General features: G+C 39.2%; 1 protein-coding gene across 3 annotated transcripts in view; it reads left to right on the forward strand.

The window, feature by feature from the left end:
- The first annotated feature begins 230 nt into the window (after positions 1-230).
- Positions 231-26484, forward strand: part of AKAP11 (A-kinase anchoring protein 11) — a 41651-nt gene continuing 15397 nt past the window's right edge. For 2 of the 3 annotated variants that reach the window (XM_050332353.1, XM_050332355.1), the window contains exons 1-7: positions 231-720; positions 9323-9427; positions 15079-15195; positions 18428-18475; positions 19879-20013; positions 20909-21173; positions 21611-26267. In XM_050332353.1, coding sequence (XP_050188310.1) covers positions 9368-9427; positions 15079-15195; positions 18428-18475; positions 19879-20013; positions 20909-21173; positions 21611-26267 — 5282 coding nt within the window. In that variant the 5' untranslated portion in view covers positions 231-720; positions 9323-9367. The remainder of the gene's footprint in view (positions 721-9322; positions 9428-15078; positions 15196-18427; positions 18476-19878; positions 20014-20908; positions 21174-21610; positions 26268-26484) is intronic. The other variant, XM_050332354.1, reaches the window with a different exon arrangement.

Here is a 26484-nt window from a genome sequence, read left to right on the forward strand (position 1 = left end):
AGCGTCGCGAGAGCGGCGGCGCGTGCCGGGGGCGGGGCGGGGCGGGGCGGCGGGGGCGTTGGGTCGGGCCGCGCGCTCCGGTGCCGCTCCGGCGCGGGGACGGGGACGGGGACGGGGACGCGCGCGGCGCGCGCTGAGGAGGCGGCGGCGGCGGCGGCCACAGGTACGGAGCGCCTGCTCTGCCTCCCACCCCCAACCCCGCCGCCGCCGCCGCCCGGGGCTGGGGGGTCGGGGACCGCCGCCGCCGTCCCCGCGCAGGGCGGGGCGCAGCCCGCCGGCCTGTCTGTCAGGAGGGGCTCGCTGCCACAGGTGGCCCCGGAGCTCCCGGGGAGGCGCGCGGCAGAGCATCTTCCGCCGCCCTTCGCTTCCCTTCCCTGAGGAAGGATCCGCTGAGACAACGCGGCTCCCGCCGGCCCGGCCGGTCACCGGAGGAGGAGCCGGGGGAGGGCCCCGGGGTGCCCCTGATCCGCAGCGCGGGGGTGACACGGGGCGGGGGTAACGCAGCGCCCCAGCCCCGGCACCCGCGGGACGGGGGTAGCGTTAGCAGCTCCGCCCGCCCCGCCCCGCCGGTCCCCGTGGGCCGGGTCTGTCTGTCTGTTTGCAGCCTCGGCAGGGCACGGACTGGTTCCTGCCTGTGGTGGTGCGGTCGGTGCGCGGAGGCTCCGTGAGTTCGCGTTCTCTCCTGCCTGGACTGCGTTGTGGTCGGTGCGCACGGGTTAAGTAAGTTCACCCCGTTCTCAACATCTCGCTTTTTAAAAGTGTCTCCTCCCCCTTCCTCCCCACGGCCTCCTCTCAGTTCCTTTCCTCCCTCAAGGGAGGAGGAACAGCGGGCGTTCCTCGTTTGCTTTCTTGGGCTCTTTTAAGAGGCTTTCTTTAGCTTTTTTTTTTTTTTTTTCGTTTCTCTGGGTTTGCCTCCAAAAATCCAACATGCAAAAGGAAAAAAAAAAGTGTGAACTGCCGATCCCAACTGCATATAGATAATTGCCTTCTAATTGAAGCTATGATGTATTGCCAGAGTGACATAGGGAGAAAAAAACCAAACCCTTAGATCTGGAAAAGATCAGTGATAGCGAAATAAATGCTAACACAATGCTCCAAGTTTATCCATGTTGCACTTGTGAAGAGGCTTACATTGCTTTGTATTTGTAAGATTATTTCAGAATTGTAGAGTTAGACTTCAGTGATAGATACTACCAATATTTAACTAATCCTTGAGAAACTAAGTGTTTTTAAATAATGTTGGTCCCATTTGTACAGTGGTATTTCTTGGTCTGTAGGCAAGGTGATTTTTGGGGGGGGCATAGTAATTGAATTATGCTGTCTTGGTTGACATCTCGTAATTCCATATCCTTCAGGAATTCTTTAAAATATGTTGGCAGTTGAAGTGGTGAAAAGACTTAGTAGGTGTGGAAAAATAATAAAATAGATTATTCCTGTTTTCTGTAATCATTTGGTATGATATAATCTTAAAAAAACCCAAAACAAAGAATACACACCCCAAAAGTACCTCCTAAACAAGGTATTCTTTGGTGAAGCTTTCTCTAAGGGGAAATAAGATGGCTTGAGAAAAATGCTGCAGCTTAAAAAATAGTACGCCCAACTTACTTGGTATAGTTCTGTTATGTGCAAAATACACAGCAGAATAAAGTACAGAAATTTAAAGTTGATTGCACACAAAATCTAGGCTAATGGATACACCTGGTACATCAAATGACATTTTTTCCCAGGATGTGTTTGTGAATCCAGACCCAGGACTGGGGGGAAGCTGTGGGTGATGACTTTAAGTGATGATCTAGGCAAAGAAAATGAAGGATTCTTTTGAAATTATTGAGGCTTTGTATTCATGTCATGCTTCTGTATGTGACATAAACATACAGAAGAGTTAGAACCAAACAAGAGAAAGGAGACCCAACTTGTCATTAATGCTCACCATCAATGATGTATTTTACTCCTCCTTTCTTGGTGTGGGTGTGGCTGTGGTCAAGACAACTTGCATTTTATAAATGGAGTTTTTCAAGACTACCAACCTGATTAGTGAAACAGATAAACCATTAGAAATGAAAAATAGAGAAGGATCCTTGTCAGTGTAGACTTGTTTAATTTGGTTTTCAGTAGCAGTTGTTTTGGGAAGGTTCTAAATGCACGTGCATTTAGATACAACCAGGGTATCAGGCCCAGCCAACGTGGATTTACCAAAGAAAGGTCCTACTTGACCAACTCAATCTCCTTCTATGACCCACTATCTTCTTTCTGTCTCCTTCTGTGACCCACTTAGAAGATGAGGGCAAGGCTGTGAATGTGGTCCGTCTTGACTTCTGTAAAGTGTTTGATGCTGTCTCCCACAGCATGCTCCTGAAAAAACTGGCTACTCGCAGCTTGGATGGGAGGACTCCTCGGTGGGTAAAAAACTGGCTGGATAGCTGGGCCCAGAGAGCTATGGTGAATGGAGCTAAATCCAGTTGGCAGGCAGTCACTAGCGGTATTCCCCAGGGCTTAGTTTATGGCCAGTCCTGTTTAACATCTTTATTGATGATCTGGATGAAGGTATCAAGTGCATCCTCAGTAAATTTGCAGACAACACTAAGTTGGACAGGAGTGTTGATCTGCTGGAGGGCAGGAAGGCTCTGCAGAGAGACTGGACAGACTTGATCAAGCGGCTGAGGCCAGTGGTATGAGGCGAAGTGCTGGGTGCTGCACTTGGGTCACAGCAGCCCCATGCCTTGCTACAGGCTGGGGGTGTAGTGAGTGGCTTGAGAGCTGTTTGGTGGAAAGGGACTTGGGGTGCTGGTCAACAGCCATCTGAACATGAGTCTGGGCAGTGTGCCCAGGTGGCCAAGAAGGCCAATGACATCCTGGCCTGAATCAGGAATTGTATGGCCAGCAGGACTAGGGAAGTGATTGTTCCTCTATACTTGGCACTGATGAGGCCACAGGTTGAATCCTGTGTTCAGTTTTGGCCCACTCACTTCAAAAAGGATATTGAGGTGCTGGAGTGTGTCCAGCGAAGGGCAACAGGGCTTGTGGACTAGAGAACATATCCTGTGAGGTATAGCTGAGGGAGCTGGGTTTGTTTAGTCTCGAGAAGAGGAGGCTCAGGGGTGACCTCATTGCTCTCTACAACTCCCTGACAGGAGGTTGTAGTGAGGTGGGAATCGGTCTCTTCAGCCGTGCCTGTAGTGAGAGGACCAGAGGAAATGGTTGCTCTGAGAAGTGGTGAAGTCACCATCCCTGGAGGTGTTTAAGAGGTGTCTGGATCTGGTGCTTGGTGATATGGTTTATTGTTTACAGTGGTAGTGCTGCATGGACAGTTGGACTGGATCATCTTGCAGGCCTCTTCCAAACTTGATGATTTAGAGTGTTGTTTTTCGGGTGTTGTTAAATTTCACATTTAGAATGGATCTTTCAAAGTTCAGTGTTAGATTAAACCTGACTTTTGTAAATCATCAGCAGAGTTCTCTAGGCTGCTTCAGATCATTGTGTTGAAGACCAAAAGAAGTTCTTTTTCTTTAAAAGAAAGATATCTATTTCTGCTGTAGTACTACTAAAGTAACCCTTTTTTAAAACATAATTTTAGATATAGTATTGTCATTGTATAGAATATTTTATTTGAAATTTAATTTTAATGAGAACATATTACATATATTTCAAATTTATTGCCTGTACAGTTCAAGTTTCTCATGTCCTGTATTTGTTTAACATAGGTGTGCACATATCCACATATGCCCCTATAGCTATTAAAGAGATTTACTCAGCACATTTGCACTTTACAGAAAAAAGATAAATTTTCTTCCTTTCTACCAGCTAATGATTGTCAGTACATGCTGACTTATAATAAATTTAGGCAGGGGATAAACTTATATAAAGAGTTTAAATCTGGGGCAAATTTCCTGTTGGATTTCCTTAAGCTGATTATTTAATTTTGATCCTTACATTTATTCAAAGAAGGATATATGTATATGGAAAAGCTAGCTAAATGCTTGTTACATGGTTTGATGAAAATGGTATTCTCAGCAAATCACTGGAACAATGGATTTATAAATTCATAGAATGGTTTGGGTCAGAAGGGACCTCTAAAGACCATCTAGTCAAATCACCATTTGATGAGCAGGGACATCTTCAACTAGATGAGGTTGCTCAGAGCACTGTCCAGCCTGACCTTGAATGTTTCCGGGGATGGGGCATCTACAGCCTCTGGACAGTCTATGCCAATGCCTTACCACTCTCATTGTAAGACATTTCTTACATCTAATCTGAATCTATCCTCTTGCAGTTTAAAACAGTTCCTCCTTGTCCTATTACAGCAGGCCCTGCTAAGAAGTTTGTCCTTGTAATTTTTAGAGACTCCCTTTAAGTGTTGAAAGGCTGCTATAAGGTCTCCTGAGAGCCTTCTCCAGGCTGAACAACTCTGACTCCCTCTGCCTGTCTTCATAGCAGAGGTACTCGATCTCTCTGATAATTTTTGTGACCCTCCTCTGAACCCACTCCAGCAGGTCCATGTCTTTCCTGTGCTGAGGACCCCAGAGCTGGATGCAATATTCCAGGTGGGGTCTCACCAGAGCAGAGTAGAGGGGTAGAATCCCCTCCCTCGACCTGCTGGCCATGCTGCTTTTGATGCAGCCAAGGGTACAGTTGGCTTTCCTGGCTGTGAACACACATTGCCAGTTTGTGTCCACTTTCATGTCCACCAACACCCCCCAGTCCTTCTCAGGGCTGCTCTTAATCTGTTCATTCTGCAGCTTGTGTGAATACTGGGCATAGGATCTTGCATGTGGCCTTGTTGAACCTCATGAGGTTCACGTGGGTCCACTGCTTGAGCTTATCCAGATCCCTCAGGGACATCAACCACATCACTCAGCTTGGTGTCATCTGTCAAGTTTGCAGAGGGTGCACTGTCTGTGTCACTGATGAATATATTACATAACACTGATCCCCCTGTGAAACCCTATGGGACACCACTTGTCACCAGTGTTCATCTGGACATTGAACTGTCGACTGCTCTCCTCTGGATGGGCCCATCCAACCAACCTTGAACATTCCACCCATCAAATCCATATCTCTCCAATTTGGAGAGAAGGTTGTTGGAGAGGACTGTGTCAGAGATCTTATAGAATTCCAGATAGATGACATCTGTAGCTCTTCCCTTGTCCGCTGGTGCGGTCACTCCTTTATAGAAGGCCACTAGGTTGGTCAGGCAAGACTTGCCCTTGGTGAAGCTGTGCTGGCTTCATTAAATCGCCTCCCTGTCCTCCATGTGCTTTAGCAAAGCTTCTAGAAGGATTTGTGCCCGGGCACAAAGGTGGGGCTGACAGGTCAGTAGTCTCAAGGATCCTCCTTTCTAACTATTTTTAGGGCACGTACAATATTTCCCATCTTCCAGTCACCTAACTACCATGACTTTTCAGATATGATGAGGAGTGACTTAATAACCGCATCAGCCAATTAATTCCCTTAGGACTCTGGAAAGTGCCTTGACAGGTCCCATAGACTTACATACATTCAAGTTCCTCAGATGGTCACAAACCTGATCTTCTCTTACAGTGGGAGGGACTTCGCTTCCACTGTCCATCCACTTGAGAGGTGTAGAAAGAGAGGTTGCCAGTGAAGACTGAGGCAAAAAAGTTATTGAGTACCTCTCCCTTCTTCTCATCTGTTGTTACCAGTTTACCAATTGTGTTCATCAGTGGGGACATGCTTTCTTTGACCTACCTTTTCTGGCTGCATACCTGTAGAAGCCCTTCTTATTCTTTGCATCCCTTGCCAAGTTCAGCTCTAGCTTTGCCCTGGCCTTCTGACCTCATCTCTGCAAAACTGTGCAGCATCCTTGTAGTCTGCCCAGAATACCTGTCCGGCTTACACTGCGTGTGCGTTTCCTTCTTGCCCTTCAGGTTGACCTCAGCTCGTTTTAGCTTGGTCTCAACTCAGCAATGCCAGTCTCATGCCTTCCTTTCCTGATTTCTTACACTCAGGGATTGGTAGCTCTTGTGCTCTGTGGGAAGTCTCCTTAAAGATGTGCCATGTGTCTGAGGACAGTTTCCATGGGGGTCCTATTGACTAACTCCTTGAACAGCTGGAAGTATGCTTTTCCAAAATTTACAGTCCTGAACTTAGTCTTTGCCTGTCCCATATCCCTCAGGGCAGCAACTTCACCAGTGCATGTTCACTGTGGCCCAGGGCATCTCCAGTCTTAGATTCATCTCTAATCACTGATTAGCTCATTTATGTTGGACCAATAGGTCCAGTGTTGTGTCCCCTCTGGTAGGGCTGTCTATTACCTGTCTTAAGAAGTTATCCTCCATGCATTCCAGGAGACTTCCCCTGGAATAGCTTGCTGTGATACTTTTGGAGTAGATGTCGGGATGGTTGAAGTCCCCCCTCAGGACAAGAGCCTGCTGGCATGATACCTCTCGTAGCTGGAGCAGGAAGGCTTCATCAGCAGGCTCCCCTGGATCAGGCAGCATGTAGTAGACCCCAACCCTGAGGTTGCCTTGTTACCTGAGTTTCTTAATTCTTGCCCATACGTTTTCAGCCTGCTCATGACTATTCTTTGGAGACTTCAGCTCTTCACACTCTTATCCATTTCTTGTTGTAGAGGACAACAATTCAGCCCTTCCTTCCTGGCCTTTCCCTTCTTAACAGCCTGTAGCCATCTATAACCACGCTCCAGCCATGGGATTTGTCCCTCCAGGTTTCAATACTGTCAACTAAGTTGTAGCCTTCTAGCAGCATAGTAGTTTCCAGCTCCTCCTGTGTGTTGCCCATGCTGCATGCACTTAAGGTGATCCAGCTTGCTAAAAAGGTAGAGATGGTTAAACTTAATGTGGATATTTATCAGTTATTTGTGTGATCAGTTTTTTCCTTTTTTTTTTTGATGTCTACTGATACATTATTCAATAAAAGGAAAGTCCCGCTCCTCTTACATGTGATACTTCTGCCATTTACTTCCTTTTTTGAGTTTACAGTAGAGGGGGAAATTAATAGTCAAATTCAGTATGCAGAAGTAAAAGCAATTTTAAATGGTAGGTTTTATTTACATAAATGTTTTGTTTGTCAGTGCTTTCACTTTCTTTCCAGTTAGTTTTAAAGTTTATGTACCTCTCAGATGATTGGACCATTGTTATTTTGAAAATGGATGACAATTTTATATATTAAAAATAAAACCTCCAGGTTTTGTTGCATTGTTGGACAAGTGCGACCCTTCAGATGTCTGAAATGCATGACAGAGAGTTGAAATGCTGTAGGTGCTGGGGAGAGCCTGTGTAATTCAAGTACAGGAGGACTGGGTGCAGACAAGACGAAATGGTTTGGGTGTTATGTTGATAAACCAGTACTGTTTCTGTCCGGTATCTTTCTGAGTCTGTGATTTACAGGTCTGTTGGTTTCGTGAGTAGGTGACACTGCAGGTGGCTCTGTGTTGATTCTCGGGTGTCTAGAGTTTAGTAGCAGATGACATAGAAAAAAACTTACTGCCTGAAGGCAGTGTAACTGTAAACTATTGTACCTGAGTAAATATTGCACCCAACGTGGTTATAAGGTAATTTCATGTTGTAGTAAGCTGGGCTTTGTTAAAATTGCTGCAAGGAGTGATCAGCCCAAGATCGTAGAACACAGGTACTTGATTCTATGTGGAAAACCAGCTTTTCCCATAGGCGACTTTTTTTAGGACAAGAAGTGTCTAAGAGTATTCCCCCAATATGTTTAGATTTACAGTGGATTAGTCATTTAAGATAGAACAGTAGGGACAATTGATTTCTTTTTCTTCCTTGATACTGTTCTGTGGCTTTTTTTTTCTTTTAAACATCGAGTTTCAGCGAAGAATTGTGTTTTTTAATCTTCCATCTGTAGTTTACTGTGAAATGAGTTTCTTACTTGTATTTACTATATTTATATGTAGCATATAATCTGTTGTGTGCCTAGCTGCTTCTCATCATTGGCTTAATTTTCCAAACCAGACATCTAGTTAAGAGAGTTGCTGTGCTCCAGAGATTAAAATGTTGCAGTTAATTTGCATGAATGTAACTTTTTTCTTAAGATTCTATCGAGTTAATTTTTGTGAAGGACGGTAGAAATCAAGGTGAAATGTCAATAGACGTACCTAATAATAATCTCTTGCTATGTATTCTTGAAGAGGTTTTACTGAAGAGGTGCTAGGGTGGAGGAAGGAGAAGAATACGAAGAATACAGTTACTTGATGACACTACTACTAATCTTATTTAAGTTACTTATACTGAAGAACAAACCCATCTAAAGATTTATTTCCCACATAACCAATAAATACGTGCTTGAGATAAGATCAAGAAAACCTGTCTGGTCAGTTGTGCAAAGAAGACCCATACTCAGATATTTGGTGGTGGGTTTTTTTGGTTTTTTTAGGTTGTTGTTTTGTTGTTTTGTTTGTTTTTGTGTTTTGTTTTGTTTTTGTTTTAAATTTTATTTCGCCTTCATTTTTACATGCATATGCTCCTTACATGGTTTATTTTGGAGAGTCTAGGAGTTCTTTTTCCTGGTCAAATTGTGTGACTATGAGAAAAGCTGAATTATTAAAACTTCCATAGAACTTAGAAGCCCAGCACGGGCTTTCTGTCTTTAATAACACTCTGTATTGTTTTGGGGCATGTAGAGATGAGTGAAACAAACTAGACTCATTGCTATTGGTTAAAGAGGGAAACTTGGAAAAAAATGTTTTCATTTCATAGCTGTTTTTTTATCTTCTTGTTGTTAGAATTAGACTTAAGATCAATAAGGGCAGCTGACTAGAGCAGGAACTCTTGTGACCTACTTCACTGAAGTGCTAGTAAATTCAGCTTTAGTCTCCTGTGTTTTGCCAGCGGAGACGACTGCCCAAAGCAGGGCCAGAAAACAGTGTTGATCCATGTTAACCTGTAGTACCTCCAGTCAAAATAAATGACTAGGCCAGGTGGTTGAGTGGGTAAGTTGTACATTTACCTCTCGAGGTTGTTGGAGGGTAGTTCCAGCACCTTGTAGGTAAAGGAATCTGCTGATAGACTTTCAGGAGTACCAGTGATAGTGAAACATTATTTAATGTAATGTTCCTCCCCACTCCCCACCCTGCAGCCTTGAAATCTAGTTAAAATGTGTAACTTGCTGCAAGTTCTGTGTTCTATATTTCCAGTTTGGTTGTTAAAGCAGTACTTTTTAAAGGAAGCTGTCAGTATGGATGGAGTGCTGTTTAATCTTTCTCAGTTCTAAAATGCTTTTTGATTGGTTTTTATTATTGGTTCTTGTTTTGTCTACTTGCATTGTCAAAGCAGATGCAAACTAAATGAGTAAATATAAAATAATAAAATATAATTGTTTTTTATAGGTATTTTTGAGCTGACTTTCATCAAATACTAAGACTGGAAAGATCATGGACATGTATGCCAGAGCTCAGGGCAGTCGAATGAAACCAAGAATATCTGTGAAAAAGGTAATTATCTGCATTTAAATAAAAAAATATTTTAGAGCTTTTTGACCTAATAATGAAGCAAGTGAACTGGTTTGGTTGAGGTTTTTTGAGTATGGGGTTTTTCGTTAATATGTTTTAATTGTGGTTGTCTGACATTTCAAGGAAGCAAAGAAATTACCTTGGCTTTATGCTTTGGCAAATTTAGTGTAATTGAAGTGGGAGAGAGCATAATTTAAGGAAGAGGTGCATGCTTTTGTCTTTAAAGGTGACATGATGAAATCATGATATATTAATTTCCTAGACATTGCCTTGTTTATTGGAAGATAGCTTTTATTTTAGAACAGATTTTTTGATTTTATATGTAATAAATTAAAATACAAATATGTAGTCTTCATTGAGTTATGTGAAGTCTGTGTTAGGGCTTGCTGGTATTATCTGTATCTTTAGATTTCTTGGTTTCTTGTCTGGTTTGCCCTTCTGGTTACAGGAACATTTAGGAACTGCCTAGGTGAAAAAGAAAATATGTCTAGCACTTACAAAAGATATTAGACGGTTGGGGTTTTTTTTATTTGAATAATATTTTTTTTTCTTTTAAATTTTGTCACTTTAGCTTGGAGAACATAAATATTTTTCCTCTAATTTTGTTGCAATGTATGTAAGTGCTTATTGAAATGAAAGTTGCAGTTTATCCTAAAGGAAGAAATTTATTTATCCAATTGTATTTCTCAAGGTAGTTGAACAGAGGTGAGTTGATAGGTCTTTCCTGGTTACTAATAATGTTTTTATTTGCAAATTGCTGCAAGGGTAAGAGGAGAAATTGAACAAGGAGGCATCTTGTCAGATGAAAATCACATTATTCTATTTCATAGGCAGATTCTGTTATTTTAAGGAAACAGTGCCTGTGGTATATGTCCTGTAGAAACTATTTGAAGGCAAAGGAAAGTATTATGAGACAGTCAGTTGTTTCAGGTCCTGACATGGAATGTTAATGGACATATATTAAGCAGTTTGTAATTATGGGTGATATTCTTTCACTTTAAGACACACAGTGTAAAACCTTCTATTTTATTGGTTTATGAGAACTCACCAGCTCAAAGAGTTCTTTAACTACATAAAAGTAATTTTACGTTCTTAAAGGACCTTTTATAATCTCTTCTTTATTTATTTTTCTACTTCAATTTACAAAACAAACCGAATACCAGCCTACCCATCACCCCCACATTTTTAAACTTATGGGTTGCAGAAACATCTTTCCAGTAATGACAGTGACCAGTGATTCCTCACTGATTCTGATAGTTGCCTAAAATATTAGCTCTGTGAACTGCTCTGTTAATTGCCATTAAGCACTCTGGACTGTGTGGTTCTAGAAACATGAATTTGACACTTCTCGAGTGTCTGGCAGAATTCTGTATTTCCACACAGCCAGGCTCCAGTGTTTCGATCTGTGGCTGCCTGTTGATATTTCCCTGAGGAGTGGCTGTTTAGATTATGATGTGGAACTTTCTCACAGGGCCAGGCACTAGGGTGATTAGAATTGCAATATGTTTCGTCTTTTGTTGATTCACAGAATATTGCAGTCTGATTCCTGTCCTCTTTGTAACACTTTGTCATAGTTAACAGGAATTGTTGCAGTAGTAGCTCTTAAAAGTTAGTGCAAAGTTATGGTATGCACATTTAAAGCCTAAGTTTCTATTTTTGCAAAATTACCTCAAAATATTTAATCCAATAAAATTTTACAGCACATGATGAAATCAGGAAGAGCTGCTTTGTTGCTTAAGAGCAGAGTAAGCATGACTCTCCAGCACTGAACTTCATTTCTCGAGAGACTGTTGCATCTTACAGGTTGTTTGAAATGTTAGAGATCAGTTGTTGAAAACACTTAATGAGATGAAATACTATAGAATTTCCTCCAGTGTACTGTGAAGGATCTGTAGATAATGACTTCTTGATTTGCTAAGGGTACAATGCATATAGTTGAATCGCTCAGTTGAGCTAGAGGTATGACAAGAATTTTAATTGTTAGGATCTCAGCACCTTGATGATATTTGTGTTTTTCCCCTGACATTACTAAGTAACTTTGAATCTGTGCTCAAGAATGACATAGGATTTCTTGCAAGACATGACTTTAGAATTTCTGTGAGAAAGGAGTACACAGGCCTAGCAAGTAGAGCTTTATAGATTGCTTGGGGTTTTTTTACCCATATGTCAATGTACATTGGAAGTAGTTGTACTATTTATTAAAACAAATTACCTCCTTTTGCTGAAGATGAACTCTTGTCCTTACCTAAACTGAGCTTATAGTCTTGGGAACTTGCTAGTTTTCAGTTTTTAATGTAGATGTGTGTCTCCTCATCTGGGATTGTGAGAGAACTTACTTTCATTGTCTGTTTGACAGGAGAATTTCCCTGAAATTGAGTCCAGTCCTTTCCTGTCACAAGCACAGCTTTGACAGGGACAAGAATATGAATAAGTTACTAAATACACTCTCAGGTAATGAGGGGAGTTTAACCCTCCCACCAAACCTACTGCTTGCTGGTTTTAAGTATTTTTGAACCACACTGCAGTAATAGCTAAGAATCTTATGAATTTCAAGCTGAAGCTAGTCAACAGCAAATTTATACCTGTTTGCTCATGGATGTAATTATTCTTCTGCTTAAATAATTTATTTTCTTTTGCTGATGTTCACCCTTATGATTTTTTTAAAATTATGTCCTCTGTTAGCCTTGGTTTATGGAAACCATGTAAACTAAGGTTTTAGTCTACTTTTATATGAAAGCCTCTGCATTCCAGTGATTATCCTTCATAGTCCTACTTTCCGTGCTTGTTGTGAGTTAATCTTCTTTTTACATGTGGATAATACTGTATATGCAATTACACAGGATGTCCTTCTCAGTGACTGATGTCAGTTCTTTCACTGAAGGATGCACATTTGCTATTTTCAGTGCTGTATCATATTGACCACTCATTGCTATACCACGATCAAGAAGTCAGCTCAAGTCTTGTATTTCCCAGCTTGTGAATTTGCAATTCTATTTTAAAGCTTGCTTTTAGTTTTTAAGGACATAACTTTGTGCTTCCTATGGTTGCATTTTAAAACACTCTTGTGTTGGATAGGTCCTTCTTCTATGATTTGCTATTCATCTTCTTAGCTGATGACACCTGCTTACTTTAATTATTATCAGTTTTCATCTCATATTCACTTTTTTCCCCTCATTAAATTAATTAATGATGATGCTTCTTATCAGTCTCAAGATAAATTTTGAAGAAGTTTGTTACAGACCTACAACAGCTATTCTCAAAAATATCTCTGTATTATCTCTATTCAGGCAAGGTCTTCTTTTCTAAAGACAGCTCTTTTAGTAAACTCTGTCTTTATCTGGTTTTCTTAACTCTTCATATATTTCAGTCTAAATAATCTACAGAAGTCACAGATAGATTTTTTTTTCTATGTGTATGTGTTTTGCATGTTAATTTCCAAATCTTTATTATTTTCACATTCTGAACTTTTTTTTAATATTAATTAATATGATCTGAAAAGCATATGTCACTTGCACCTAATTTTAAATATGGTGTTTTATCTCTTCAGTTATGTACTGCTACCATGGACTACCAGACCTGCATAGAGTCTTGTATGCTGGTTCTTCTAGGTCTTGGGGAGACTTTTACAGTTGTTTCATCTTTCTTCTTCTCCCACTTCAAATTAATATTCTCCAAAATGTTGAATTTTGCTTCACCTCAGTAGTTCCTCATGCCATGCTCTGGTTCAGTTACCCATTCTGCCTTTCAGATGTAAAACTAGGGAATAGTATATGCTTATAAATAAGGTGTATGTGATAGTTTGGAGCTTTAGAAAACCCAGTTTGAGAATAACAATGAGCCCTTCTCAATGTGGAGCACTCTTGGCTTGCAGAAAATTAGCAGGTCACGTCATACAACTTTTTTTTTTTTCCCCCTAATTAATATTTTGAGTGCTGTAACTGATTAAATTATTTTAGAAGCTGAAAATGAGACATTTCAACATGCTTGCTTGACTTCACGAATTACTTTTGTACAAGATGAATGAAGGAATTTCTGGGGAGCAGTCTTTGAGCAATATTGCAGCCACCTGTAAATTTGGAAGATCTAGAGAATAAGAGAAAGACACTGGCAGCATACTTTGGAAAGTACAAAGATACATTACTGAATTGTGGAAGTAAATTACAACTAAATATATTGGGGGAAGACAATAGATAAAACTGGAAATTTGGCAAATGCTTCATTAATTTATTTCAAATGAACCAATAACTGCATAAAATGCTTTTTAAAATAGTTCAGCTGTTGCTTTTCTGTAACAGTTACTATTTTGACTTCTTTAGCAGCACCTGACCTTGACTGTCAGCTTGGTAGTCTAAGCCTTGTTTGCTAACATTCTGAAATGTATTTTGGTACTTTCAAGGATCCTGATGTTCTAATCTGCTTTTTTCTATTCATTCTAGAAATTCTTCCCTAATTTTGTGTTGCCATGAGCACAAGAATGGTGACACAGATCCTGCTCTAATCCTTTGACTTCCTTGATACTGCTTTTTATACAGGGAAAAAAGAAAACCTTTCTTGAGGTTTAACTGTATTATATAATATCACCTTTTACTATAAAGGGATTGTTTTTGTTTCAGGTGTATCAGAAAGGCAAACATTCTCTGACTAAATTTGGTTATCTAGCACTTCTACTATTGTTTGAGAAGCTATACGAATTTGAAATACCTTGTCGTAAGCTGGACACAGTGATTTCTCACTTCATTTTTTAACAGGGCAATCTTTTAGAGAATAATTAAATGGATTAACAATTTTTAACCATATGATGATCTTATTTGTCTTCTCAACCTTACAACTTGCTAGAGAAGATGACAATTTTAAATTTAAAAAAAGAAATGCTGGCTTTCTATAACAATAGAGAAGATATTGCCTCTTTTATGAGCTGAGCGAACCAGTTTTGTTTTTCTGTCGTCTTATTTGCCTTCTGCACTTTGTTACACTAGGAGAAAGTCTTGGATTCTTCAGCCTTTTTTAGCCATCTGTGGGTGCTTGCATGTCACCATAAGTGTTATTATAAGAAATGTTACAAGAAGTGTTTACATGGGATTAAGTTACAGTTGTTTCGTATCCTTCACAGAATGGGGAAGAATGTGTGTGGATTTTCTTGAGGTTTTTTTGTTTGCTTGTTTGTTTTCTTCCCCTCTGACTTTTGAAGCCACCTGCATGACTTTTCTTGGCTAAAGTTGCTTTTCATCTTATTTAAGGAAAAGCTGTTGAAGAAATTCCATATATAGGCTTCAATGCAAGGAGTAGATAGTGTTTGGATTTCTTCTTGGATTCATCTGTTCTTTTTTTTCCAAATCTGTGTATTCTTATCTTTTTTCTTTCTTTTTTTTTTTTTTTTTTTTTTTTTTTTTTTGAATGCAGAACCTATTTTGGAATAAAAGTATTGCTAGAAGAAAACAACTTACCTGTTTCAGTTCCATATCTTAAAGTGAATTTAAACTTCAAACCTGTTGATTTATATACAAAGCAATTTGAAATAGTAATTAGAGTAGGGAAGCCTATGGGGGGCAGGGGAGAGCTGGATGGACCATGTATCCAAAACTGAAAATACCTTTTTTTTTTTTTTTTAATTTTTCATTTAATTTTTTTTTCAGAGTTTTGGTGAAGGTATACTGCACTCTATGAAGTCACTGCTGCACAGCAGGAAAGAGTTATGCAATGTATCAGCAGAGGAATGCCTAAATCGGGAAGAAGAAGATAATTTTATTGAGGTTTGGCACAATGTTACCATTTATATATATTTTGTGGCTATGATAGAAAACAGTTTCGCTTGAAACAGTATGGGCAGTTGCAGGATAGTAAACAGGAACAATGATTCAAGTTACTGGCTGTAAAATCTGTACCCTGTATTGTCATTTTTGAATTAAGTCACTATAGTCTTAAAACGAGCTGTGACATTTCAAGATGACATTTCTCTGCTTTGAAGGGTTTGTGAAACTAGAAAACCAAAATGTGTAAATAGATGACTTGGGTGGTATGGCATTTGCAAGCATTGCTGTGATCAAGGTTGTGTGGATGATATCTTAACAAAGTAGCAGAACATTAGCAGTAGTAGACCTGGACAGAATGCAGAACTGTCTAGGTAAATCTCAAGGTATATGGAGGAATTAATAGAACTGTTTGAGTTACAAAAGTAGCAGCAACTTCTCCAAAGGGAAAAGAAAACAAGTAAGAAGCAATGGTTACTGGTGTAACCTGTATTAAGTGTTTTACAAGACTTCTAATTAGTAGTTGACAGGCCTGACAAGGATGTTAGAGAAGGAGAGGATGACCTGAACTGGCCATGCAGAGGAGCTGAGACAGGGTGAAATGAAGGAAAGACAAGCCAAGAAGTGATTAGGGAGACTGTTAGGTAATTGCATAAGGAGTAGCAGGAGGAAGGCAAGAGGCAGATTGTGTGACTGGCAGAGAGGAATTAGGATTGCCTGGATAACAGCAAGTATTTTGTGGTTGGATGGATACAGTCAGGGGTTATGACTCTATGGAACTTTCGCGGAGCAGGCGGGAAGCTAAATTTGTGAAAGATGAAAAGCTGTGGCAGATTAAGGTAAGGAAGAAGAGCTATACAGAAAAACCTTGGCAAAAAAAACCCCAAACAAACCAACCCTATGGCAAAACCTGGTCTGTATCTGACCAGACGGACCATGCTTCAGAAATCTATGAAACATTTTTTATCTTACGTTGCCAGCTATATGTCAGGTATGTTTTATATGCCTGAACTGATGGTCCCTATGGAGAAAGATAGCTGACTATATTAGCTACCTTATTAGAGCAAGCAATTAAGAGCCCACTGGTTGAAGTGTAAGAGGGTCAATAGCCTGCCACAGAACAGATATTTTTTCCTTATGGAAATAGAGGAAAGATGTGAAGAATGATGTTAATGGAATATTATTAGGACTGCAAAAATAATTACTCAGACTTTAGAAAACCAGTATTTAGGTTTTCATGTACCATTTTTAATCCATTTACTCTGTGCTTATGATAACCTTCAAATGCAGTATTTCATACACTATTTTTAGTTTAAAAAAAGGACTTGTGTTACTGATGACCTTTTTATTTCCCTGGCCTACTCCCCAACAACTTTTGAACTGGTGTACTAACTTCAGACATGTTCAAGGTATTAAAAGGTGATTGTTTTTCTGTGAAGACTGGCACAATAAAGAAATCCAAATTAGTATCGTCATGGAGGCAAAAAGAGGCAAACTTAGTAGGATTGTTGTCTTTTTGACAGCAGTCTGCTGACCACTCAGTGTACATATTGTTCTTCATTTGTGTGAAGCTACTACTCCTGCATACTGCCCTGTCTTGCACAGTGAATTTATCCCATGAGAGAAGGGAAGGGTTGGAATCATCATCTTGAGGAAGAGGAAGGGGGCACGTAAGAAGACATCGGTTAAAAAGACCAAACAAAACTGCCAAAAAAACCTCAACCTCAATAAACTCTAAAGCCTCTCAAAATGTTCTTCAGAGAACTAAGTTTTTTCCCAAGTCCTTTAAATTGTTTGATATTTTGCTGCTTCTGTGAAGGAATTCAGTTTACATTGTAGGTAGTTTGCAGATAAAAAGTCATAAAAGTTGAAAAGTGTCTTGAAGGTACTGTGCAGATAAATTATTTAGTTGTTGAAGAGGAGTTGAAAGATAACGTTGGTCAAACAGGATTGTTTCACAGTTAACACAGTGAATACGGTGTTGGAGATGTGTAATTTGTCTGGAGCGGTTTGGAATGCTACTGTGAAGCATTGTTTCATTTACAATGTTGTCATAGCTGACATAAGTGGATGTAAGTGGGAAGATGTTTTCTGGGGGCATGAGATCCTTTTCCCAGCATGAGACTTGGTCCCCTGAAATAAGCGTATCAGAACATTTCTTAGTATGATTCCAGTTTAAAAGAAAGTTTGAAGGGTTTTTTTGGTCATGCTTTGAAAGAACATATTCAAAACACATATACAGTTAAAATGGACTTGTTTTTCAGCTATTTCTTTTTCTAACTCTGTACTTCTCAGAGATTCTGTGTATATACAGGCAGGTAGCTGAACCAGTTAATAATAAATTAATATAAACATAGTGATGTTCTTTGGAGTAACGGGAGTAGTTGCTACAAATTTATGAGCTGTGGCTTTAATACATAAAATTCAGTCTGCTGCATTGTGCTGTGAAATAATGGAACCCAAGCCATATGAAACTAATTTCAAACGTCAGTGAAAGTATTTAGTCTTTGTGCTTTACTCCGTATCCACAAAATGGAAGCAAAATTTATTTTGTGACGACCATGTTTTGAAAATAAGTGCCTTGGGGTTTTTTGGAGCATGCAGATACCCTACTGATTTGTCATTAGGGAAATACTAAATGAGAACTGAGGAAATCTGACGTTTGAAATGAAGTTAACGGTTTGTCTGCTTGGATATGGTGTGCAAACATGTGGCTTCAGTAGTCCGTTGTGTTTTGGCCTTAGGCTAATCAATTTACATGGCAAATTGTATAATGTGTTGGCTTTATGCTTCCTTTAGTATATCCAAACGTGTAACAGTTTATTTTAGCATGGGCAGATTTCAGACTGGAACTGTTTTATATGTGCCCAGCCTGAAGCAAGGACAGATGAGCACTGACCTTGGCAAAATTGTGTTTGTTTTAACAGATGTAATGAGGTTTGTATGTGTTGCTCTGTATGTCACTAGAAAAATTTCTGTGTAGTGGGTTTTAAATGTTGTATATGCTCTTAAGTCTGGCCTGACCTTTCACAAGTCAAATAGTGTAGAATTACTAGTCTTTATGAAAGACTGTGTGCTACTGTTTGAGCAAGCTACGCTACCCTAAGTTATGGTTATTGTGACCGTGGAATGAAACTTTATGTTACAGTCTGCTAAATTTTTAGCTCTTAAATATCAGCAGGAAACAAAAAAGTTCTTTTCTGTACTTAACTATATTAATGTATTTATTTTACAGATTACATTTATAGGTTTTGCTGAAGAGATGGGTACTGCTCGCTTGCAGGTATGATATATATCTGTCTATTGGAAAATAATAGCTGGTGCTTTCTTCTAAGTAGTACATAGTTTTTTAAATTGAGGAATTCTGGTGTTTGAGAAGTGAAGCAGATGTATCTTGAGCATGAAAAGCCTAAGTTTCAAATGTCATTGAAAACTTGGAAATAATTATTTTAATATGATAATTGGTGTTTTATATGTATTTACAATATAACCTGGGTCAGTCTTTGTATTAGGATGGTCTGGAACAACTTATTTAAATGCGGCAGAAGGGGATGATTGTTTGGGGAAGGTGTTTAGGTGGGAAGGGGTTTGTTTGGTTGTGGTTTTTTTGTGGGTGCTTTTTTGGTTTTTGTTGTTGTTAAAACTCATGTGTATCAGTATTTTGATTTGTGATCTTCTCCTTAGCTGAGCTGTGCTTATTCATGTGGTAAAGTTGCATGTGTAAACCTAAAACTGTATTGAACTGACTTCTAGCTGTGAATTGCTGATGGGGAGGTCAGGAGTCAGTATTATGGCTATGCCTTAAGATGTTTTAAAAGGTGGAGTGTAGCAAACTAGGAGGGTTATAATGTGCAATTTTTATGAGCTAAGGATTTAGTCTTCTTGTACTGCTTACACATCAGTGTAATTCATAACATGCATCTGCACAGTGCAGTTCCACACTTCTACTCTGTCTAGATCCTAGTAGATAGAGATTGCTGTAATAGTTTGCTAATGTTTAAAAGTGCATAAAGAAACTCTGAATCCATTTGTGTTCCAGCTTATATCAGTGTTCCTATTAAATTATAATAACACTAGATATTCTTTCAAGGATGGATAAGAACTGTTTGATTGTCTGTAATTAGATGGAATTTAAAGAAAATTGGACAGAGTACGTTTATGGAGATTTGCTTTGAATCGTAGGGATCAGTAGTGTTTGGACTGTTGAAAAAAACTATAAATCTTTCATAGGCTTCTTCTACATTAGGTAAATCTAAAGGTTTTCCAAGGTCTTGCTTTGGGAACTGCCTTGTCCATGTTTTTGTAATGGGGAGCTAGAACACTGCTGCAATGAAGCACACTAAGAGCATGTAGAGATCCACTGAGAGCCATTATTAGCTGAGGTCACAGTGTTTGTAGTTGTGTAGTTTGTAGGATGTGCAGCTGCTTTTCAGCATTTACAAGATTCTCCTCTATGACTTTTAAGCATCTTCCAAGTATGGACTGAATTAAAGCTTGTTTACACGACTTTTACAACACAGTTCTAGAGAGTAAGTGGGGGATGGAGCAAGAAATAGGAAATAAAAAAAAACTTAACCAAAATTAGTAGCTGTTACTATTTAGGGGGGATATGAGATCAAACCAATTGTTATTTACATGTTATTTTTTTGACTTGATATTCTCAATGTGTTTGTCTGTTTAAATCAGGAGTTGTCAGCTGTTTCTGTAGAACTTCCAGATGTTCTGAAATCGCTCCAGTTGCGCAAACTAAAAGAAAACGAGGCTATATTTCTAAAAGATGTAAAGAAAAGCTTGGCAAAACCTTGTGTCATGAAACATCAGGTAAATTTTTTCTGCCTTCTTGCATGTCAGAAGCATTATATTTCACCGCCTAAAGAGTTCAGTCATATCACACCTTGTCTTGCTTTTGGTTTTGGGCCATCTCAGCCACAGTAATATTAATGTTATATTTCTGTGGTTCCATGAAAATGAATGTCAGAAAATATAAGAGTAAACAGTGCTGTATTGTCTACAGAAAATATTCAACAAATACTTAATTATGGTGTTGATCCCATATTTCTGCTAGGCTGTATTCCCTTTCACTGCCAATTTGGAAAGAATAGGAAATTTGTCAAGTTACCCATCTCTGCTCTGCTCTGCTCAGATACAGCTTTCATCTTTGGCAGGCTTTTCTTGTTGAAACAGAGATACCAAAAATTACGTGACTGTCTAGTGGACTCCTGTCTTACAAAAAAAAAAAAAAAAGACAACTGTAAATGCTGCTAATGATGTAATTTCCATTATTTTTATTTCGATACTGTTCCCATTATTGCCAAGTTAATTATATTCTTTCCATTTACAAATGTTGCATATAAGATAAAAAATACCTTGAAGAAACAAATATCCTATAAACTGAAGTACTATTCAGCATAAACACACTGAAGAAATACTGTCTTCCTCTACAAATTTTTAACATGCATTCTTTAATAGATTCTTGGGAACCTATTATCAGAGTTGTGTTACATTATTGCAGTGATTTATTCAGAATGCAGAAGTTATGAAAAGGGGTGATTCTGTTAGTCTACACAAACTGTTTAATTAATTTTCTTATATTTAAAAGTATTTCTGAATTATTTACTCTTCATAAAAAATGCATTGAAGGAATCCCTTGCTACTGCTGACAGTTGAATTATTCTAAGATTGCTATATTTGTTTTCTTGTTGCTGTCTTTTTCAAGAATCAACTTGCTGAAGTGTTTTGTGTGGTGAGACTGACTCCTTCATTCCCAAGGATCAAAGTTGATTATATATTTACCTTGCTGAGCAAGTATACCACAGGCATAAGATATGCAGTAGAAATCAACTCTTTGCAAAAACATCAAACAGAGACATCCCATGGAGAAGATGATGACACTAATCATTCAGTTTCTTCAATTGAGGATGATTTTGTTACTGCTTTTGAACACTTAGATGAAGATGAACCTTCAAAGATACAAACTGCTGGTAAGTTCTTGCTGTATCCTTATAGAAATTGGTATTTGAAATTTAGGCTGTTGAGACTGAATATGAAAGCAAATGGAAATGAATAGTAATTTTTTTCCCTTGATGATGTTTTGTAAAAGGGTATTGGGCATTTGAAAAATTAACTTTTTACTCTTTTTACAACAGTTTACCAACTCATAAACCAAAGATTCAAATCTCAGTGTCATACGTATATCAAATAGAACCTTATTCTACTTTGTGTGCTAAAAGTACATTAGTCAGTGATTAGATTTGTGTAATAGGATTTGAAGAAAATGAAAGGTTGCTTTAATCATGAATGATAAGCTAGCATTTTGCAAGAATAATAAACCCAGCAGTTGCCATTAAAATCTGTCCTGTTTTCTGCAGTTTTGTGGAAAAAGCAATCTTTTTTTACCCTTTTTTTGTTTGTTTTTCAGGTGCGTGCAGCTTTACTTCTCAAAACCATCGAGATGCTGCTTCACAGACCATCCCTGCTCAATGTTTAGAAGCTGTTGACTCAAAGATCCTTGTAGGTTCTGCACATCGAAAGTCATCTACCAGATCTTCTACTTTGATTGATATTTTGGGACTTAAGGAACTGTCCTCAGTAAAGAATTCAGTAACAACCTCAATATCTGATCCTTGGATACAAAGGAGTTTCTATAAGCCATATAATCCTTCTGATCAAGGTGTTAATTTTTTACGTAAAACATTGTTTTCTTCCTCTCCAGCTGAATCCTCTGAGTCAGACTGCTCCAGCCCAAGCCCCATCATCTTCTTAGATGAAGAAGGGTATCAAAAAAGCTTGAAGGCAAAACTTCAGCTGCCAAAAATTCCAGTAGTGAAAGATGGTATAGAGGATTCAGACTCAGAAGTAAGTGAATTTTTTGATAGTTTTGATCAGTTTGATGAGCTGGAGCAAGCCTTGGAAAACTCTTGTAAAGTTATTAGGGATCCCATCCTAGGGAATCCCTCCCAGAAAAGGAGGACTGCACATGAAAAATTGTCTTCTGCAAGCATTACAATGAATCCTCAGAAATTCAATTTTGATCGTCCCACTCTCCCAGCCAATGTAAAGAAGCCAACTCCTCGTAAGCCAGAATCACCGTACAGCAGCATCTTTGAGGTCCCGGATTCCCCTCGCCCAGTTAAAACATCAGGGGAAGAGAATGGAGGCTTCTTCAGCCCTATTAGAACGTCAGCCTTCAGTCCGCTAGGGAGCTGTGGTTCTTCCGAATGTTTGTGTCGAAGTAATCTTGGTGGAGATGGGACAGGCCGAAATCACCATGATGCAGCTTATAATAGTTACTCAGCATATGCTGATAGTGTTTCATCTGAAATACTCGGTTCTGTTTTTTCTTCTGAGTCCTCATCAGTAAAAGTATGTGCAGGAAATGATTCGAAGCAAAAAAGGATTGCTTTGAAAGAGAAAAAAAGGCAAGCTGCAGATCTCAAAATGAAAACTAGTAAGGAACCAGATAAACAAGCAAAATCTAAACATAAGTCACTTATGATTAGAGATAGCATTCAAAAATTTGCAGCTGAATTGGTTGAAAAAAGTTTTGGCAGTGCATTTAAAGACCTACAAAAAGGTGTTTCCTCGTGCACCAATGCACTTTGTCATTTGGCTGCTAGGTTGACTTCTTCGGTCTTTCAGATGGCTTTTTATGAGATTGGAAGACGTAGAGCAATCTCCCTTAAGGAACGTGCCATTAATGGGATAGCAAACTTTTTGGTGAGCGAAGCTATAACTGCTGCTTTGAAAGAACTGCGTCACGTAAAGAAACAAATATTTACCAACACTGTTGCACGGTTTGCAGCAGACCTTGCTGAAGAACTTGTGTTTGAAGGAATCATGGAAGTATGCCAGTTCTCATATCCATCAACACCTACAGCTTCACAGCCTTCATCATTTGATTACGAAAACAAAGTGGTAAGATCCTATGCCCGAGATTTGTCTGAATCTGTCATTCAAGAGGCATTTATTGAACTATCTCAGGTTGATGTGACCTTCACAACACAAGCAGCCATTAGTGTTTCCATGGACAATATTAAATATGTAAGCGCAGAAAGTATGTTAGAGTCAACGCAGACTTCCACAGTTTTTCCTAATTTTACTGATAGGATAGCACTAAAGCCAATGCAAGATTCCAAGAAGGAATATACAGTACATCAAGCTCTGTTTTGCACCTCTGGTGTTGTAAGTTCAATACCTGTGCCCTTAGCTGGAAGAGCTCTTTGTCAACAACAGGTTTCCTCTGATGCTTACAAAGCAAAAGTATCAAGTGCTCCAAATGCTGATGACAATATGAAAGTATTCAAAGACTCCACTCATCCATTTTTCACAAGCAGAAAGAGAGAGGAGGAAGTCTCTTCTTTCAGAAATATATATCTAACTTCAGATCACAGTGCAAGTACTGAAAATACTCCATCACTCTTTTATAACCAAAATGATACCAAACTAACAAATAACAGATCTGGAATGAACAGTAGCTCAGAATTAACAAGTGGGTCAAAAGGCATTAATGCTTTCTCTGGAACTATGGTAGATATGATAGTAAATGAAGCTTATGAAGCCATAACTTCATCTAGAGTAACAAAAGCAGTAGAAGAGTATACAGATTTTTTAACCAGAAAAATAGTAGATAAAAAACCTTATGTGCAAAGTATTGGTGAAGACTTGCCCAAGAATATGTTTGCAGATCATTTGGCCAAGTATGTCATAAAACAATCTGTAGATGAAAGTAAAACTGTGTTATGCAACACTAGTGAGAATTTAACATGTAATGTGAGCTCACAGACCTACGGAGATACCAATCGAAAAGAACGGTTTGTGATAAAGCCAGAGGCTGAGAAACAAAGTAATGTTTCTATAATTGTGGAACAACAACAGTTGCCTTTGAATAATCCATGTAAATTTCTTACTCCAACTCATTCTGTTCAGTGTTTTTCAGAATCTAAAGATTGTTGGCAGGAACAAAAAGGACATAGGTTTTCTTCGAAATCACCACCCCCTTGTTCCACTGTGACTTTTGCTAAGCATGTTCTAGAGGACTGTACTGACATGGGAAGCTGTTCAATAACATGCTTAAACAAGACTTCAAAAAAAAATGATACCCAGAAACTATCAGCAGGAGCTTTGAATTACAGGCAGGCCGATTGTTTTCTGCATGCAAATAGCTTTTCTTCAGTGATGTTTGGCAGTGAAGGTGCTTTGCAGATTGAAGAAAAATCAAGTCTCAAACATGGAAATACCTGTTTAATGCCCGATACACCCCCACCGACTCCTTTAGTGCCATGTGAAGGTACTTCTGAAAGGAACCTAAGAAAACTATCCAAGAAACTCAAGGGAGAATTAGCAAAGGAATTTGCACCTGCAACACCACCTTCTACACCCTACAATCCATCCATTACTGATTTTTCTGCAACTGAACATGACTCTTTGGAAAATGAGGAATTTATGCTTAAACTCATGCGGTCACTTTCTGAAGAAGTGGAAAGTAGTGAAGATGAAGATCATTCTCAGATGCCTGTTGAGAAAGGGGAGCATTTGGAAAAAACAGTTCAGTATGCAGATTGTTTAGCTAGCCATATAGTTTCAATAGCGACTGAAATGGCTGCTTCCCATTTGGATGGTAAAACAAATGAAAGAGATGCTGGTAGGCAGGTTCAGTTAGGTATGCAAAAGAAAATATGTGGATATACTGCATTTATAAATATCCCAGAAGAGACATGCAATTCTTTATGGAATTATGCAGGTGATATGGCAGGAAAAGTCATCAGTGAGGCCAAGAAAGTGGTGAAATCAAGGCATTGTAAACTGTTGAGGTTGAAGCGGGTTAACTGTCAGGTGGATTGCTTTTATCTGAGAAAAGGTGATAAAGATGGTAGTTCAAAAGAAGGGTGTGGTCCAGTGCGGGACCAGTGGCTGGGGGACAGGGGTTCATCTGTACTTCCTTTACCACAAGGTTCAGGCATGGCAGGTTTGACTTCCAAGTACCCGAGCTGTGAAAGTGTGACTGACGAATATGCAGACCATGTCATTCGAGTTTTGAAAAGAGAAGGTGGTAGTGCTGAGCTGTTAATGGATCAGTATGCTAGCAGACTTGCTTACAGGTCTATCAAATCGGGCTTGCAGCAAGCTGCTAGAAAAACCAAAATGCGATACAACAGAAAGACGTTTCCTGCGCAAAATGCACAGGTAAATGGTAAGCTGGAGCTGATCAAAGCAGTGAACAAAGATGCAGTACAGCCAATGAAAAGCAGCATTCATCACTGTGAAGGCCAAATGTATGAAAGGAGTGTTGGCGCACAGAGAACAGGATGTACCGAGTTGTTGCATTTTTCAGGATCCCTTGCTCACAGTATCACTTCTGATGTCAGGAAGGAACTGAAAATGTCGGGAGCGTCTTTACCGAAGTCTCTAACAGATTCCTGTCTATATAAAAAGACTGAATTTGATGAACTCACGGGGGATCTCATTAAAACAAGACTTTCTAGGACATTTCTTCCTTTCTCCCCAGATCATAAACTGTATCATAGTACAGGTAGTATAAATGAAAATGGCTACACTGAAGGCGTAATTCAAGCTATAGAACAATATGCTAGAAAAGTAGCAGATGATACTCTAGAAATGAGTTTAGAGTCAGCTATTCTCCGTGTGGCTGAAAACAGAAAAAGTGGCGATAAGCTCTCATATACTGAGAAACTGTCTCCTTTTTCTGGAACTGTCTGTAGATGCTGCAGTATGAAGGAACACCGGTACTGTACAGAAAGTATGTCTCATCATCTACCTGCACAAGAATCCTGCATTCCAGTGAGGCATTTACTTCATTCTGGAGCGGGTGGTGCCTGTCAGAATTCAAGAGTGTTTCAGCTTGATATTCCCAAAATTCACGTTGATGTAGAACAAAGGACAGTGTTTTCTGACAAGGGGGCTTCTGCAGCCGTAGAGAAAGCAGAAAGAGAGCTGAGTTACACAAGTCTGACAGCTGACAGTGGCATTGGACCAGATGGCGTCAGTTTTGCTGAAAGCCTTACTACTGAAATAATGACATCAGCTATGACTAATATTGGTCAGGCAGTTACCATAAGGTAATATTAATTTTTTCTTTTTTGTTACATTTTGTACTAGAAAAAGGATCGTTAATACAAATATGTGCTCAGAAGGAATTTTAATATATATTTTCTTAGAAATGCACACTTTTATGTTCTGAATGTTTTCTTTTTCTTCTTCTTGTGATATTTAAATCAGAACTAGGAAAAAAAAAGCTTTTTTCCACCTGTGTGAGCTTGAAACCAAGGTTTCTAT

The sequence above is a fragment of the Myiozetetes cayanensis genome, unplaced genomic scaffold (assembly GCF_022539395.1).
Source record: "Myiozetetes cayanensis isolate MyiCay16 unplaced genomic scaffold, myiCay2020 scf5-8, whole genome shotgun sequence".
In the NCBI taxonomy this organism is placed as follows: domain Eukaryota; kingdom Metazoa; phylum Chordata; class Aves; order Passeriformes; family Tyrannidae; genus Myiozetetes; species Myiozetetes cayanensis.